Source organism: Spea bombifrons, chromosome 4 (genome assembly GCF_027358695.1).
Source record: "Spea bombifrons isolate aSpeBom1 chromosome 4, aSpeBom1.2.pri, whole genome shotgun sequence".
Taxonomy (NCBI): Eukaryota; Metazoa; Chordata; class Amphibia; order Anura; family Pelobatidae; genus Spea; species Spea bombifrons.
In genome coordinates, this window is record NC_071090.1 from 106904729 (window position 1) to 106923594 (window position 18866).

Below are 18866 nucleotides of genomic sequence, written 5' to 3' on the forward strand. Positions count from 1 at the left end.
GCCAGAAACATCTACAGAACCGTACACATCAGAAGGATTAGGAGAACTAGGTACCTCACCTGGAACATCTACAGAATCATTCACCACAACAGAAGGATTTGAAGAACCAGATACATCACCAGAATCAACTACAGAGCTGTATAGCACACCAGGGGGGTTTGAAGAAAGTTCCAGATCACCAGAGGCATCAAAGGAACCTTATACCACACCAGAAGGATCTGGGGAGCCTGACATATCACCAGAAACATCTACAGAGCTCCATACCACACCAAAGGGATCTGGAGAGCCAGATACCTCACAGGAAACAGCTACCGAACTATACACTACTACAAAAACATCTATAGCACCCTATACCACACCAAAAACATCTACAGAATCCTACATCACAGCAGAAGCATCTGCAGAACCTAACACATCAGCAAGAACATCTACAGAACCATACACCACACCAGAAGGTTCCAGAGAGCCTCAAACACCACCAGAAATATCTACAGAATCTTACACACCAGAAGGATCTAAAGTGCCTGACACATCACCTGAGACATCTACCGTGCCTGGAGAATTTGATACTTTATCAATAACACCTTCAGGACAACCAGTCACATCACCTATAACATCTATAGGCCAAAATACCACCTTTGGGGGATCTGTAGAAACTTCATCAGAAATGTCTACTATAAAGTACACCACAGTATTTGGATCTAAGGAAACTAAAACCCCATCAGAAATATCTACAAAACAGTATACTACAGTGGAATCTGATGAAACAACTACAACACCTGGAACATCTACAGAAGCCTTCATTACAACAAATGGATCTAAGGAACCAGACACAACACAGCAAACCACTTCAGGATGGTATACAACACCCGGAGTATCTTTGGAAACTAAGACCTTTGCACAAACAACTACAAATCCTTATACCACACCAAAAGGATCTGAAGTAACACATCCTACACAAGATACAACTACAGATGTATCTGCAGAAACTGCTCCTGCAGCTACTTTCCCTTCGTCCACAATTTCCCAAACAACTCTACAAATCAACGCCACAACATCTATTGTTTCTCAAACTACTATTTCTGTGGTAACTATTCCACCATCCACCTTCAAAACTACTGCTACCAAACCTTCTCCTACCTCCAAGTCTACTGGAAAACCTGTACCACCACCTTGTAAGTACTTTAAAGACTCCTTATATAACATATAATTTACTTCCTAATTATTCTATGTAATTCTTAGCTGCACAACATATCACTATTGGGGATCTTATAAAAGAAACCCAACATTTATAAAGAAAGTATTTATTAGTAGCAAAGGATTTTCTGGGAAATAAAAAACAGATTGTATATCAATGATTGAGCTCTAGAAGATCATCTGATGTTTGGTGGGGGACAGCCTCCCAACCTATATTATAATATTATATTAAAAATATCTTAAAAGTCATCAATTCTCAAGAACTGGTTAAAACAATTTCCAGTGGTTCCCAACTTTATTTGTCCAGATCCACCCCTTTCTGGGTAAGGATTGTATATCCTAACCAGTGCCCAAAGTGCACTTTAATTAACACAGGTGAATTGGGGAGAAAGTATAAGGGGTATTGGGAGATTCTGAAAACTCCCAATGTATATTCCTGCGTCACTTCATGTAAAGTTTGTTCTGCTATTATAACATGTTGACACTTTTTTGACACTAAATTCTTTTTCTTTTTTTTTAGTTCAGTGTTATAATGGAGGTACCTATGATTCCAATAAATGTCTTTGCCTTGATGACTTTTATGGACCTTTGTGTGAGTTCATCATTGACCGAGCTCCAGTTAGTGGTAAGTATTTTGAACATTAAAACCAAATATTCCCTTGTAGATTGGAAACACCTGATTACTCTTGGAAAACCGTGAATCGAGTCTTACCTAGGTTATGAAATTGTAACATGTCTGCTTTATTTAAGTTGTAAGGAGGGGAGGTTCTAACAAACATTGTGCAAGCATTTGCTCAGGATAGTGAATTTGTGAGTTGCCTGCTTTTTCAACTCGTATACACATCTCTTCTGCGTAGGAGTTGTGAGTTTATGTGCATATTCAAATTGACTTTAGTGAATCTGCAAGTTGGACAAGTTTGCAGCTCCAGCGTCTTGTAATATACAGTGAAGTTGGCTGGTTATCGGCTTCTGTAACCACTGCCAGCTGTGTACCGAACTCAGTTCCATGAATGCCTACATTAACATTATTTCATTTCAGGACCTGGTATGGTCCTAGAACAAGTTAGCGTGAGACATGAGATAGCTTGAGGGTCCCAAGAAAATCAGGACATGCGATCACTGGATAAGACTTTGCAGGCCTGAAATATGGCAATATATATGCTTTTAAACTTTAAAGCCCATGACGATCAGTAGGCTCAAGGTCAAGAGTCTGGGTTAACAATAAACATTGAATGTAGATGTGAGGGTCTTTTGACTTGCATTTGCACTATACATGAATAGAATTGCTTATTCTTTATGTCTCTTCCTGCAGGTAGAAAGGTTAATACCACAGTGAAAGTGGAGATAAAAATCACTAATAAGGAGTATAACGAAAGCCTCAAAGATACAACATCTGACTATTATAAGAAGTTTGAAAAGGATTTTAAATCAGAGGTGAGAAAAACAAACACCTGCAAGTTGGGCAAATGACGCCCTCGCCCTCGTTACTTCCAGTGTTTAGCCACAAACAATCCTTTAAACCCCGTTGGTTCCTGGATCCAGGGATGGATACAAACTAAGCAAGACTAGATTTCTTGTGCTTTTTTAGGTTTGACATTAAAAAAAAAGAAAAGGTGATTAAATCTGTACTTTTGCGAAGCCCAACCTATGCTCTCTACCCATTTACTTGTCTTGCATTTTTTATGCATACACCAAATATTAAGACTTTAATAAGACTATTAATATTAATAGCCAATTCTAAAGAACCAAATGATTCTAATGACGGTCCTCCTGAATTCCAGGACTTGTCAAGAGGTAAATATTTTCTGAACGACATCAACCGTATCAACCGTATTTAGCTGTATCTTGTCCCGCAGGTGTTATTTGCCCCATTGTAATTTTGCATAGGGAAGTCTCATAGGTAACGCCTTCAGGATTAATCCTTTTTCTATTTGCCGCAAGTGGGAACGCACATAACGTTCAATCCCTTTTTTTTTGTTACAGATGAAGATGGTTTATGGCGAAATCCCAGGGTATCAGGATGTAGAAATCAAGTCTGTGAGGTAGGGTTTTCCTGCCTATACAGTATACACACTGAGTTGCATATGTTGTCATTTTGTAGATTATGCCTAATCCCATTCTTAATTTTTACACCATAAGTCCATGAAGCTGGTAACAACTTCCTACTCTGGTTCAAATTAGGATTCCAATACAGTTCTCACGGAATCATGGGAAATCGCGTAACATTTACATGAAATACCATAGTTATGCCTTTGGTTGGGATCAGCAGAAGTGGCTGCTAATACAGTGAAGGAATGTAAACAGGCATACGGCTTTCCCTCCGGGTTGACTTGTGCAAGCCATCTTGCTACCCTAAAAATATCGGAATTCACACTAGGGGGTACATTTACACAAGTCTTAGATCTTGATAATAAGTATTGTCTGTTTCTAACAGGAAAGGAAGTATCATTGTGAATCACAGCGTAATTGTCGAGGCTGAATATACAGAAACTGTGACGGTTACCGAGCAGTATAACGACATAGTTAGCAATGTGGAAACGCATCTGGAAGAACTCGTAAAGGCAAATTGCACGAATGGAAATGAAAGTAGTAAGTGTTGTGTAAACATCTCTGTTCCTAAGAGTTCTTGCGTTCCTAGAATTTGGGACTCTATTTAATGGTTAAAAGTGGGGAGGGACAAAATTTAGAGGACGGCCATATATTTATTTACCATTTGATGACACGTTGAAGCAGAACGTTGACATATGATGTCATATCTTAGAGTAGAGCTTCAATGTGCTGCAAGGAGGACGCACGGGAGCTGGGATTGATTTCTGTCAATTTTAGAGCTCCATGGCTCACTCAGGGGAGATCTTCTGATTTCCGTGAATGGGCCATGATCCCCATTGCCTGCAAGAGTGTTAAGGGGAGCTACAGGTCAATACAGCAGAAATACCAAACCTTGCCCATCTCTGCACCACTTCTTTATAACAATTGTACCTTTTTTTTTTATAGCTGCATTGTGTATTGATTCCACCTTCGAAATAACAGATGATCCTCCAAAAACCGAAAAAGGTGAGGATTAGCTGTGTGGTCCACTTTACTATCTCAGAGGTATTTGCCGTTATAATTCCTGACTGTGTCCTGTCTTCTGCAGAACTCTGTTTTGACAGGTTTGAACCTGGTTTTAGAGAATATTACACGCCATTGGTAACTGCTGAAGGAGTGATCTGTTTATCGGATTGCGATCCGCAATCAGGAAGGTATTTGAGCTGCAACGGGGGCGCCTGCATGTTACAAAACGGCACAGGACCACAATGCCTGTAAGTATGCTTTATTCACCCCTGCCTGGTTTCGCTAAAAGTTGTATGACCACCCTTGGGAAAAATTACGCAGAGGCTACTTTTTATTATTTTTGACGATTAAACTATAAACAAGGCAGGATTGGGACAAGATATGTAGCAGGAGAGTAATCTGGGCAAGGAAGGCTGGCAGATTTCTCGCTAGGGTGAAGTCAATAAGTAATATTGTTTCTTCTATCTTGGTAAAGTTGCCCGAATTCGGAAAAATATATATACACTGGTCCCCGGTGTCAAGGGAAGATATTAAAGTCAGAACTATATGGCGGAGTGGGAGCGGCCATCGCAGTCCTGGTGGTGATTATCCTCGTTATTGGATTCCTGATGTTCAGAAGAAAAAAAGACAAGAAGCTGTAAGGATTGTGTTTGTGTGTGTTGATTGCTTGTGTGGACCGTGTCCTGTTTATTTAGGGTATATGTTTCATTGTGATGCTGCATGTTTTCTTGTTGTATAGCATACATACCAGGCTACCTGGAGCTCTCCTTCTCCTGGGGGATAGGCTTTGCGCGGGGCCCGTGACCCACTAAATGCGACTTTTAACCAACATTACCTGCGTTAGAGTTACATTGTTATAACCCTGAATGGCTGACAGTGTGTGGTTGTGTAGTAATTTGACTGGTGTGTTTTGGGATTCCAGTGATGCCTTCACCAAAGACCAGGAAGATGTGTGGTATGACGATGCCAACAGTGAATGGAGTGTTGAACATGGCTTCACCAACTTGAGTGAAACAAAAGAAGATGACGAGGGAGGTATGTGGGCATCATTAAAGTTTGGCGATGCATTGACATTAAAATGGGTACAACTGATATCATATTGACCACCCATAGGGCTCCAGTTGTCTGAATTACTGGGTCTCCCTGCAGGAGGAGGGAAAAGCTTAGTTGTCTTATTGGCCCACTGAGCTTTGAAATTGATTGAGGTGGCTTCCTCAAAGTGTAGCTGTGTGCTGCTTTATGACATCATGTCGCAGCATTCACCTTCAGTACTTAAGATGCATATAGGCCACCTTCCTACCTACCTATAGCCCCAACCAGTCGTGCCTATAGCCACGTATTCCCTCATGACAAAGCTGTCCCAATTGGGATACATCAACTGTTGGAGGTTATTGTGAGTGTGTGGTACTGGTTTAAGAGCTACCTCCTAGGGGTGCCACATGAGCCATGCTTCCCAGGACACCTTTTCCTGTGATAGCCAGCTGTCTAATACAGTAATCCACATCCATGAGTTGGATCATCCTGCACACTGCGGGGCAGCACTTTACATGTGTTTTTCAGAAACATTTCAAGTGTAGTCGCCCTACTGCCTTGTGACATTATTTTGGATGTGAGGACCTGCTTGCTGAGGGCAAAATAAACTGCCGATCTTTGGCTCTGCTTGTTCTGCGCTATGAGTGATTCACCAACCTTTGCTGTGCATCATCATTGTGTGCCATGCCTGTGTCTCACTCTCAATCTTTCTTTGCATAGATTCCTCCAAAAGTGGCTCATTTTCCAGCAAACAAAGATTCAAGCCAGCCCTGGAAAATGTGGACACATCTATCAAGGTGTGTAGAGGATGGTTTCCCACATGTACTTGTGGAGTCTTTACTTGAGTGCGCTCATCTCTGTTCTCTCCTCTCTCTATCTTTTTGTTTTTCCTCTATTCATTATCTCATTCTTTAACCTTTTTGTCCTTATTGTCTCATATGAAATCAGGATTTTACACTGGCTTTGTTTACTGTCACTTTATTACTATCATGCTCTGGTAAAAAGGCATTTCCATACAATACGTCCAAATTTGGAGAAATCCCCACCTTACTCTTCATTTCTCCATTTAACCCCAGGTAAAGATTCAGAGACCGGAGATCTCCATCACATGATCAAGACATCACATTCTCTCTTCCTCTCCCATTACCTCTTCCGCAAGGCTACTACTCAGACGTGGGACCACTTATTATATGATGCTTCTAGTGGACTGGCCCAATAGTCATGATGATGAGAAGAACTGTCTATCAGGTTAAAAGACTAGTTTGTGGAATAACAGACCAAGACACTCGTTTTATTTGAATGCAAAGAACACATGCTAATAAAAAAAATTGAACTAAACCGTATACAGAAAACAAAGGAAAATTTTGGAAATTAACCTAAAAATATAAAGCATACACTATACCAGCCCAGTCTGAAACCCCCAACCTGAGTTGCCCTGCCTTGGATCCGGCCTCCACCCCCCCCTTGCAGTTGCCACTTTATTCCCACTTATTTATAACCTTTTGTAATTTAATAAGTATATCATTTAGTTTGATTTAAACAAGATTTTTTGTATTAAAATATATTTTATTAAAATGGTGTTCGTTTTGTGAGATACTGTACACTGGGGGTGTATAGATATTTTACCGTAAAATAAAAAAAGCCTGTTTTGTAAGACGCCGCAAATCTACATCCTTGCCAAACATTTTTGATACCTTATATATTAGAAAAATATCTCCCTCTAGCCCTGGTCTGTTTATGTATTTGGCATGGCTTGGACCCAAGAACTTCTCGTTGTGACTTAATGTCCTAGTCCTGGCAACTAGACTGGACCTAAGGACCAGGTTTTTTAGAGCGTTCTCAAATCCGCACAAGAGGATCAATGAAAGTCAATATTACGGAATTTGACGGCGCTATATCAAACAATAAATAATAATAATATTGATCACATAGAGTCATGTAAGCCTCTGAAATCTTTGTGGCTTAATTTACCACAATATAATTGTATTGTATTTTCCGTTGCCATGATATTTGGGGGTGCCCAAGCATATGCATATTGGCTTTATCAGGACAAAAGAATCTTATTTATCTTATTACAATTTATAAAGTGTTCTAGCTTGAGATATTCGTCTTCCAATACACCAAGCTATTATTCTCCCATCAGAACTACATATCTTGCCTATATATATATATATATATACACAAATTAAAAGAATGATAAGCCAAAATGAGTTAGTAATTGTAATAAAATAATATGTGAGTTGAGTGGGTTAATATGAGTGAATAAAGGGAATAAAGACATACATTTGACACATATGACTGTGTGTTTTGATATTGGAAGTCAAACCGATATGGCTGGAGATGATCCATTATTTCTCTGTTTTATGAAACATCTCCCAAAAACATCCCTATTATTTTTAATTCCGAAAATTGTCAGCAGAACAGAAATTCTAAGCCATTTTGGAAGTGGTTTCAGTCTCAGGAAATACAGATGCCTGATTGTTGGTATTATTGTCAAAGGTGAAAGCAGTTGTTCTGAAACTGCGGTCCCCAAAGGCTTTTAAAGGTGGTTGCCAAGATGAAACAGCTGGAAAAGATGTCGGTAAGCTCAAAACCCAAAGTTCCACCATACATTTTGGCTACGACTATACAAATCGGAAATATGGCAGACCTCATGGACCAGTATCCTATCATCTATCTATCTATGGCATATGACAGGGCTGTCCAAGTTTTTTCTGCTGTGGGCCACTTTATCAGAAACGTCCACAAACCATTTAAAACAAGTTTAGCCAAAAAAAACTGCACAAGGCTGGAGCACACTGTGGGTACAAGCTGGATTTAAACTGGCTGACAGTAGTAAGGAGCTATATATGTTGTCAAACTTAATTTGACAGGTGCCCCACCCCCTTTGTGGGCGGAGTTACCACACCTCCTTTTTGTCCACCCCCCGGGGAAATATCTCGTCAGACTTGCTTTGACAGGTGCCACACCCCTTTTTCGACACGCCCTATGCGCAGATTGGATGCGTAGTAGATAATGCTAACCGGACCCCTTTGATCCTGAATAACCGCTGCCCTTTATTATACGCGCTTGATTTCATTAAATGTCCGATTATAAACCTAATTCATTATAATGAATTAAACACACACCTTTTTGTTATACGTATCTGGTCTCATAACATGTACCAATGTATGCTTATAAACCCGTTTAATAAATTTAATAGCCCTTTTTGACACTCCCAGAAGTAATATAGAAATAAAATATTTATTCAATCGTCAATTTATTATTTTTTTTTTTTCAAAAAGCACACATCAATACAACATTTACAAAAATAATTTTAACAACAATACATTTATACACGCGAGTAAATACACCAAAAGATATTTTACATATAGATAACTACAGATTCAACCAGTCAACAGATTGTTTCATTACACTCGAACGTCTTTTAGGTAGCAAATAGGCATGGCTAGTAGTTACACCTGACGGTGTGTTTTGGGGTCGGATAACCCACGATGGGTGATGTAGCCGTCTCATGGTTCTGGGTTTTCAAACAATCCAAGTAGTCTGTGTTTGGAGTATTTCCTACAACCGATGATGCTATGTTCAGTTCAGCCGTGGCCTGTAGACATGAATCTCAACCCTGAGGCATTTTACGCCCGGTTATATTGTGACTCTGGGTAACACAACGTACCAAGTCTATTAAGTTAGACCCGGGCACCGCCATGTTTTTGTACACAAATTCGCCTTTATCATTACAATATGTAACATGTTTTGAATTGACCATTCTAGTAAGCAATAATTCAGCATTTTTCTTATAGCGTTCATTTACATTGTTAATTGTTACGATTGGATGAGGAGGACCCCGGATGGCAGAGTGAGCCAGGCAAACAGGAACCAGGAGTAGCCAGGAGAGCTGGAACCGAGAATCAGGTCTGCAGGACCGAATCAAATCCAGAAGAGTAGTCAAACAAGCCGAGTCAATACCAACGATCAGAGAACAGGAGCCAAATCAGAAAACAGGAGCGAAGTCAGCAAGCCGGGTCAAACGAAGAAATAGTCACAGCAACTCGCACAGGAAAACAGCAGGATACACCAACCAAGGGTGACCCAGAAGAGGAAGTCCAGGTTTAAATAGGGAAAGGAGGAGGTGTGTCCTGCATTAAGGAGGTCACCCGAGGTTATAAGAACACGTTACAGATGTAACGTGTAATATTATGTTTTGACCACACGGTGGCGCTGACCAAGTAGCGGTGGTACTCGCTGCCCGGGAAGCCGCCTGAGGAGGAAGCGCCGCGGGACCAGCCACCATCGCTAAATGTTTGTGGTAAACCTTCAATAAGTCGAATATAGGGTATTGTAAGTGTTCATTCATTGTACAGGGGTTGCCAACAGGCATAAAACCAGACAATGTTATCAGGAATATGCGACAATAAAGATGAAACATTTCGTAAAAGCTGTTTAACAAAAAAACCTTTTTCCTGAACTAGAAGGACCTGCTTAAATGCATGAAAAGGGGTGTTGTAAACCTAAGTATCAGTAGCCGTGTGGTAGGGTGGTAAAATTGTCTGTTAAAAGCCTCTTGGTATAGACACACTTTTGCGTTTTATGAAGCGGCCGCGTTTCTATCTGCCAACACAATTTGTTTCTGACAATACCCGATTGTCGGACCAAAATTGGTTTCTGTTTGTCAGGGTCAGAGTTGTGGGATTTGTCCAGCACCAAGTCTTTTAAACTGTCAAAATGCATCAGTCGTGCGTTGCTGGCGTTCAGGGTTATACCTTTTACCTTCGGTTGTCTTACCCGTCGTCAATTTGTAACCGTAAGTCTTGGGCCCTGCAGATACATAACTCGGTATGTGATAACGGGCAGATAGCGCTGTTGCAGGACTACATCTCCCATCATGCTCTTTCAGCTAAGGAGCTGCCTGAGGAGGATGGGAGATGTAGTCCTGCAGCAGCTGGAGGGCCCCAGGTTGGACGCCCCTGACCTAGATAGTCACCCAGTGACGGGGTCCACTCACCCTCTTTGCTGACAAAAATAACAGAGTCAGTGTCATGATAAAGACATCTCTCGTTCAATTTATCCAAAACATTATACAACTCTAACCGTGCGTAGGCAGTTGTGAAACAAGCGATAAAGATGTTTGTATTACGAGCCGTACTGTGACACCCCTCAGCATACTTCCAACTGAGCATAGCGGTTTCATCATTGACAAAATTTAAAGAGGACACATCGTATCGGGGTAAAAATGTATAGGCAAAAACCTCTATCTTTTCAGGTCTTAACCGTACGTCCTCTTTTGCATAATATTAAGTCCATCAGCATCCAGACGTAACTGGATAAAATCATTTGGACCTACATCAGGCATAATTCTATTTCAAAGATCCTGAATGGCATCACGTACAGCCTGAATGGCATCAGCAAATTATGGTATCTGTTCCAAATTTACAAAGCCAAAAGCTTCATAATATTCAACAGCATTGAAATGGTTAAGTTCCCTGTGACGCTGTTCAACATGCTCTAAAAATACAGGGGGGTCTACAACATCTTGAGCATTCTGCGCTTCAGCATTAACGTCAAAAGCAGGAGACCTTAGGGGTACCGCCGGTGTCTCATTTGCGTGGGGTGTCAAGGGTCAAACAGGAAGTGTCGCCACACTAGGTGCCAAACTTCTAGCCCGTGCTAAACGTACTGCCCGTGCCAATGTCTTTATGCATCGTTTAACTGCGTTGGCTCGACGTCTGGTAATATGTCTATACCGCATTTGTTTGTGAGATAAAACCCCACCAGCCATGCCTGTCTTCAACAAATGAACCCCTTCGCGAAAGTGCGCCGTAGCCTTAGCAATGCACGCCATACGATTCAAAATGCCAGGCTGTCTGATGTCATCGGGGCCAACCGTACCAAAAAATTCACGCAGCTCCGTTCTCACAGAGTCGATAACGACCAGTAAATCAGTCCAGAAGCTAATTTCCGATTCAAGCCAGGCGCTTAAAGCCGGTGTATCCCCAGTGTGTGTTAAACAGGCTGTTGTACGGGCAGTCACGTCGTGTTGTGCGTCTGTCGCTACGAGGTTGTACCCGCTTCTAAATGGCTCCCTAACCTTGTGAAGTAAGAGGTTGAAACGTCTACCTTGTTTCAACACAACATCAGTAGCCAAAGCCTTACGTAGCCTGGCGAGTGTACGCTCAGCACAGGTTTCGAGCTCATACGAGAAGACGATTGTATTCGTACACCACCAACAGCATTCTAATACACTTTGAGAATACTGGGGTTTTTTCTTATTTTTTTGCTTTTGTTTCTTATTTGTATTTGGTAAGCGGTGTGAAGGACTTAATTGTCTTGATGCACGGAAATTTGTGGATTTTGTTATGTCTTGTAAAACATGCCCTTTTTTAAACGACGGTTGTGTCCCAGCTACCTCTGTAAGAGACCTCTTCGCTTTTACGTCTACTGTCGCATCGTCATGCAAAATTCCGGAGACATTGCCTGGGATTACGTCTGGCGACTCACCCGACGGGCTATGCGTTCCTTTCAGTATCCGTTGTTTGTGGGTCAAATCCTTAGGTGGGGCCGTCCTTTTCGCAAAAACCTCTGACGATGCAGACAGTAGTTCTTCAGATATATGGAGACTATCTCTAGGTGGTCCATTCGGCGATAAGGATAACTTCGAACCTATGTAAAAGATAAAAAAATAAAAACGTACCTTTACTATACATAAATATATAACGCATGGGAGGTACATAGACAATCATTATGTTAAAAAAACAAAAAAAATACTTTTAGGTGTTTTCATGTTTACTCACTAGGTTTTTTGGTGCTTTGAGTGGATTCCCCGTTATTAGAAAAGGCCCCTGGGAATCAGCGTAGCTAAATGGACAGGGAGCATGTATGTGTGTGGGTTAGTGCATGCTCAGGGCATGTCCGTGTTTTGATTGGGGCATGTTAATTGAGGGGTGGGAGACCCTTAGGTGATATAAGGTGCCCCCTGGGTGACCCCGGTCACTGTCCTTTTTTACAGACACGGTCAACAGTCTTACCTGCTTCCCACCCTCCCTCCCTATTTTTTGTGTACTAACTTTCTTTCTTTTGTCACAGCTGGCGGTTTATGTGTCCTTGCCGGTCTGGTTTTGGTAAGTGATGGAGTTTGGATGCTGGTGTAATGGAAGGCTCAATCCTCCCCTAACCTCTGGTGTTTTATTGGACGTGCCCACCGAGCTTGTTGGACGGCTGGTGGTTAGCATTGGTGGTGGGACAGCGGAAGGTAGCTGTCAATTTGGTTTGGACGAGGGGGGAGGTGAGTACCTGTGGTCTGGATTGTGCAGTGTGAGAGGCCGGCAAGGACGAGGTTAATTCGGTTCCTGTGTTGGTTATGTTTTGAATATGTTACGGTAATGTGTTATGTATATTTGTATATTTGTATTTATTGGTTATTGTATATTATTCTTATTGGTTTATGGTGTTTTGGGCCAACACAGTGTTTTATGGTTTTATAATAAAATTGTGCTGTGGCCTGCTTTATCCAATTTCGGTCTCCGTGTCGTTATTTGGTGGGTTATACTGGTATTGGGTTACAATGCACGATACACACTACCTACATACATGAATACTTGCTGATTGCGAGAACTTGGAGACCTATCACAGTTACCGTTGGTCAGCGCTTTGGGATAGAGGTGGGAATTTGTATCAGTTGTTTCTAAAATAACCAACAACTTATTTAGAGAATGCAATTAGACACACGCATATAGCGCAATACACAGTACATAAAATGGTCAGGCATACAACGTATTTAAACGCACCCGATAACGTCGAATCCCGTCGACTCTCACTCTGAGGCTTTGGAGATTCGGTCGTAGATGCATCGGACAGAATGTCGATGTAGAAATTATCCACAAACGCTAGATAACGCAAAAGCTTCGGTTAACGAATGAACTTAAGATGCATTTCAAAGTTTTTTTTTTAGAATACAATATTAGTTTAAAGGCTTACAATCTTGTGTGGACGCGGAGAGGCTGTTCAACAGGCTGGCGTCAAATGACGTCTGGCTTGTTTGTTCCTGAAACACCATAGGGTATTGAGAGGTATATGACGTAAAATCACTTAAACACGCTTACAAGATACTTACATCTGCTGCATACATTTAAAGGGCAACATACACATTTTTTTAATATTATTATAATTAATTCAAATATAAACATATAGATATAAACATACATCATAAAAAAGTATGAAAAAATATAAATTTTACGTTTCAGTTTTATAATAATATAGAGCAGTAGTATTTTCACTATTCTTACAATAAACTGAAACATGAACCTTAACAGGTAGCAAACGAAATCTATGATGGATCGAACCTAGTTTACTTATTTATTTATTCATACATTCTTACACACAGAAGATAAATATAAGAAATACAAGACATATTGAAATGTGTATGAATGTTCTCATTCACACGCCGTAGGGATACAATTTAAAGGTCTAGAGACTTTTCCCGCAGGATACTACAGAAGAATGTTCATCGTACAAGAAAATGCACACAGTTATTAAAACTTTCAAGATCTTACTGCATCCATTGAAGAGCTGGAAATAGTGGTCTTGTCCATGCTTTTCTTGTAGCTCCTAGACTTGTAAAGCGTGGAACCTCTGAAGAGTTTATATACCCTTTAAGCTGTCGTGGGGTTGATTGATTGTTTCTAAATGATGTGGGGGCAGGGTGAATATTGGTTAAAAAAAAAAAAACACTGAATACTTTTCATTATAAAAGTTGAATGTTTTATTATCGATTACTCAAATAAATGTATAAGCCAATCAACCAAATTATTGAATCAATGATGTTTTTGATAACACGCTATACATTTCTGAATGTGCACACTACGATAACCCCCATTTCTTATACCACGCGTATATTTCCACACAAAACGCGACACCAATCGATCATTTTGTTTTAATTCATTAGTAAAATGGTTTAAAACTTCTTTAACTTCTAAAAGGACAATGGGCGGCCCCTAAACCTATCGAAAACAATGCATTTTGAGCCCGTACATCTAATATTTCTTTAGGAAATAATGGGCTTGCGGGGGGGGGCAGTCCGTATGAATCAAAAAAATATCCTCCTCTCTTTTGATCGATAATGCAGGCTAACCAATGTTCTCCAGGTAATGTATGTGGGTCAGTATTTAAAATGAACGCTGCCAACAGATTTATGGTGCGTTCAAATGCCCTGGAAAAGCTTTTTCGGCCCTCGGGTTACCGGACCGAATGAGCGAGAATGACCAGGAGATAGATCGAAAGCAGATAACGTATAACCGTTCACAAATTCTTCTCTGTCGACGATAACTCCAGAATCGCGGCCGTTCTTCTGCGCCAATTGTAAAAATGCCATCCATTCACGTACAGCATTAAAGCATTCAAAATCGGGTTGAAACGGTTTTGCGGGTATTTGTTGACCATCCAGATAGAGCCGCAAAATTCACATTGTTACGTTTATTATTATTATTATTATCTTTTATTTATATAGCGCCAACAATTTACGCAGCGCTTAATACAATCCATATATTCAAGGGGTATGAAAAGATGAGACTTGACAGACTAAGACAAACCGATACATTAGGTGGAGAGAGCCCTGCCCGCAAGCTTACAATCTTGAGGGAATGGGGTGGCAAACATAAGGCACAGAGAAAGGGTGAGAGGTGGTGCGGGGGGTATCAGTGACAGGTGAGAGGTAGTGTGGGGGGTATAAGGCACAGAGAAAGGTTGAGAGGTAGTGTGGTGGTTGTCTCAATGACAAGGAAGTTCTAGCAGCTAAGGTGGAATGCTTCTCTGAAGAAGTGGGTTTTGGGATTTTAGTTGAATGTTGGGGGGGGTGAAAGCTAATAGTTCGGTAGAAGTAGATTGCAGAGATATCGGGCAGCCCGAGTGAAATCTTGTAGACGGGAAAAGGAAGAGGTGGTAAGTGAGGAGGAGAGCCTTTGTTTGGGCACAGTTAAGGACTGGAGGGATGGTATTTGGAATGGTTTAATGGGGAGAAGTGGGTACTAAAGGGATCCAAAGAGTTGGTGCCCTCTACTGGCGTGTTTAAATAGAAATGGTAATTAACTGTCTATATATTAGGACAACACTGGGGCGGGTGAGAGGGCGGTCAAAAAGTCAGTTGTTGTGGGGAAGATGGAGGAGTGTATTGCAGGCTTTGAGGGCCGTAATAGAGAGTGTTAAATAGTGTTAAAGTGGACGGGGGCAGTAAGAGGGCAGATATAGGAGATAAGGGGTTAGTGGAGCAGAAAGATAGAAAGTAAAATATAACACACTTAAGTAGTGACAGGCATCATATAAATTTTACCAACTACAAACAATCAGTGAAAAAATGCTGCAATTCCCATTATGGACATTCTTAGGCTATCAAGCACAGATAGACAGAAAAGGGTATAGAAACAGGAAAATTATAATAACAATACAGAAAACAATAACAGATAATTATGGAGATCTCTTGGTCCGGTCTGTATACCTTTTAGCAAAGTATGGAGGTTTGCTTAGGCTTCAGTTGTTGTGGGGAAGATGGAGGAGTGTGTTGCAGGCTTTGAGGGCTTTTAGCACAGTATGGAGGTTTGCTTAGGCTTCAGTTGTGGGGAAGATGGAGGAGTGTATTGCAGGCTTTGAGGGCTTTTAGCACAGTATGGAGGTTTGCTTAGGCTTCAGTTGTTGTGGGGAAGATGGAGGAGTGTGTTGCAGGCTTTGAGGGCTTTTAGCACAGTATGGAGGTTTGCTTAGGCTTCAGTTGTTGTGGGGAAGATGGAGGAGTGTATTGCAGGCTTTGAGGGCTTTTAGCAAAGTATGGAGGTTTGCTTAGGCTTCAGTTGTTGTGGGGAAGATGGAGGAGTGTGTTGCAGGCTTTGAGGGCTTTTAGCACAGTATGGAGGTTTGCTTAGGCTTCAGTTGTTGTGGGGAAGATGGAGGAGTGTGTTGCAGGCTTTGAGGGCTTTTAGCACAGTATGGAGGTTTGCTTAGGCTTCAGTTGTGGGGAAGATGGAGGAGTGCATTGCAGGCTTTGAGGGCTTTTAGCAAAGTATGGAGGTTTGCTTAGGCTTCAGTTGTTGTGGGGAAGATGGAGGAGTGTGTTGCAGGAGTTTAAAGCATAAAGGGTTTCTGCCATAAGCGCCAGAAAATGCCTCATTATCAACAAATGCTAAAATTACAAACTCTGGTATCTGATCCCAGGAACGGATTCTCTCGATTACAAAGCTTGGCTTCCTGTTGGTGCGATGAATACTTTCATACTAACACATTCAATGGGGTACTTGGCATTACCGGTTAAAAGTGCTTGACCTATTTGCACGGCCGGTGACATTTGCACGCGTTTGGGATCTTAACCTATATAGCCGGGACAGGGTGGATATGATAGAAACATTTAAATACTTAAAGGGAATCAACAAGGTTTATTAAAAAGTTGAAATACTACCACAACAAGAGGACACAAGCATAAACTAGAGGGGCAAAGGTTTAATGGTAACATCAGAAAATATTACTTTACGGAAAGGGTAGTGGACGCATGGAATAGTCTTCCAGCAGAAGTGGTAGATGTTAATACAGTAAAGGCATTTAAGCAAGCATGGGATAGGCATACGGCCAAGCTAGATATAGGATAAGGGCAGGTACTAAAGGAAAGTACTCAGAGGTTGGGCAGACTGGATGGGCCTACTGGTTCTTATCTGCCGTCACTTTCTATGTTTCTATGTTTTATGAATAGCGTTGCATTTAGATTTTGCACTTTCAATGGGTCCCGTTCTGCCGACATTAAACAAAATGTATCTTTATTTCTGGTGAGTTTTTCTTGGAAAAAAAAATATCGCTGTGTAGATGTCCTAGTAGTTCTACAGTTTTTCCACGTTCTGTCATTTGAGCCCGTTTTGTAAAACCATTATTGTCTGATGATGCCCCGGCTGTATCTTTGTAGAATAAACCGTCTGTAAGCTGTGTAGACAAAGCATTGGCGCTATAAGTCAGAAGCGTCTCCGTGTATGCTCTGTAAGAGTACAAATTCTTAGATTGTGATATTAACCCCTTAAGGACAATGGGCGGTCCCTAAACCCATTGAAAACAATGCATTTTGAGCCTGTACATGTATGTATGGATAAACACCATGATAGCAGCTAAAAAGATGTTTTCTGTTCCCCGTCGGAGGAAATGCTGCAACGTGCTTCTGCTTCTTCTTTGGAATTTGTTTACCTATGTAAACAAGACCTGACCCCTCCTGAGGCTGATCGGCCATTCTACTTATAACGGCTGTTGAAACATGCCCCACAATATCTTTTGCAATGTTCTGAGCGGCGCTTTTCACACGAGGTTTTACTTCAAACTTTTAACATCGTTATAATATCCAGATTTTATCTTGAGTTGTTTGAGGGGGTCCTCCTGGACAACCCACAAATATCCCACCCTCGTGAGGTATTCCATGTGTGCGGATACGGGATTTCTGATAAAGCAACCTCCCATTCTCCTTTTAAGAACACCGGCTTGGAAAGTTTTGTTGTATAATTTTGTATAATTTTGTTTGTATAATCTCATTTTGTGGATACATTAAATAAGAGGCGTTACTGGGTAGAGTGATATAAAATGCATTTTCTTCCATCGCTATATATTTTTGATACTAGCCAGTGCACGGAATTGAGGGGGAATGGCTGCTACGGATCGCTGGGGACACCCTCGCGATCCCAGCAGCGTTCATAGCGACACTGGATCGCACCTCATCAATGACGTACCCCGTACGTCCCGGTCTGGGGGTGACCTTTGACCAGGAAGTACCAGGTACATCCCCGTCTTGAAGGGGTTAATAACGCATTTACAGCTCTGTTTAGGAATTCTTTTCCTCTGTCTGTTTGTAACTTTTGAGGTACACAGCCTTCCTGAAATATAGTCTTCAAGGCATCTGCTACGCTTTTTCCTGTTTTAGTCCTCAAAACTACGGCCCAAGCATATTTGCATAATACGTCTATAACGGTCAGACTATATTCTATTCCGCTGTTGTATTTTGCAGATTCGATCATAGAGACAAGATCCGCTTGCCGCTGACCATCGGTGTCGGAGACACAAATCATATTACGTTTAAAAAAAAAATCTTGCGGGTTTGTGTAATGTATACGTGTCTTGTTCTGTCAGCCATTCTTTAACCGCTGATCGCTTTAATCCGGGTGTTTGGGCTGCCTGAAACAGTTTCTCAATACTGCCAAAGCTAGCGGTTTCTTTTGGTGTTAAGTATATTTTTTGCATTAACTTATTATGATTATTTCACAATGTATTTTGTGCCATGCTTTAAACTGTCTTTATATAAAATGTATGTAGTTTTCAAACAACCTTTTGTTTCATCCGAATATCCACAGATGTTCCTATTAACTGTTAACCATTCCTTTAGGCTCTTGACGGCTCATTGATAATAGGACAACCTAGTCATTGTTTAGGTTATTGATAGGTCATTAGTAGTGTCGCATCATTTTAGGCTCTTGACGGCTCATTGATAATAGGACAAGCTAGTCATTGTTTAGGTTATTGATGGGTCATTAGTGGTAAGACAGAGCTATCTGTTGCTCAAGTAACATGTCCTTTGTGTTGTT

The 18866-nt window shown here is 41.1% G+C and overlaps 2 protein-coding genes across 2 annotated transcripts; one reads left to right on the plus strand and one right to left on the minus strand.

The window, feature by feature from the left end:
- The first annotated feature begins 560 nt into the window (after window positions 1-560).
- Window positions 561-6621, plus strand: LOC128490972 (mucin-17-like). The gene is made up of 11 exons (XM_053463131.1): window positions 561-1175; window positions 1718-1822; window positions 2510-2631; window positions 3181-3239; window positions 3632-3786; window positions 4192-4251; window positions 4334-4499; window positions 4727-4888; window positions 5174-5286; window positions 6004-6080; window positions 6360-6621. Exons 1-11 carry the CDS (start codon window positions 668-670, stop codon window positions 6393-6395), a joined length of 1563 nt encoding a protein of 520 aa, XP_053319106.1. The 5' UTR covers window positions 561-667; the 3' UTR covers window positions 6396-6621.
- Window positions 6622-10900: 4279 nt separating this feature from the next.
- LOC128491559 (uncharacterized) lies at window positions 10901-13972 on the minus strand. The gene is made up of 6 exons (XM_053463878.1): window positions 13830-13972; window positions 13255-13321; window positions 13065-13163; window positions 12860-12961; window positions 12072-12119; window positions 10901-11940 (listed from the first exon to the last, which is right to left on the minus strand). The coding sequence occupies exons 1-6, from the start codon at window positions 13866-13868 to the stop codon at window positions 10901-10903; spliced, it is 1395 nt and encodes a 464-aa protein (XP_053319853.1). The 5' UTR covers window positions 13869-13972.
- Window positions 13973-18866: the final 4894 nt, after the last annotated feature.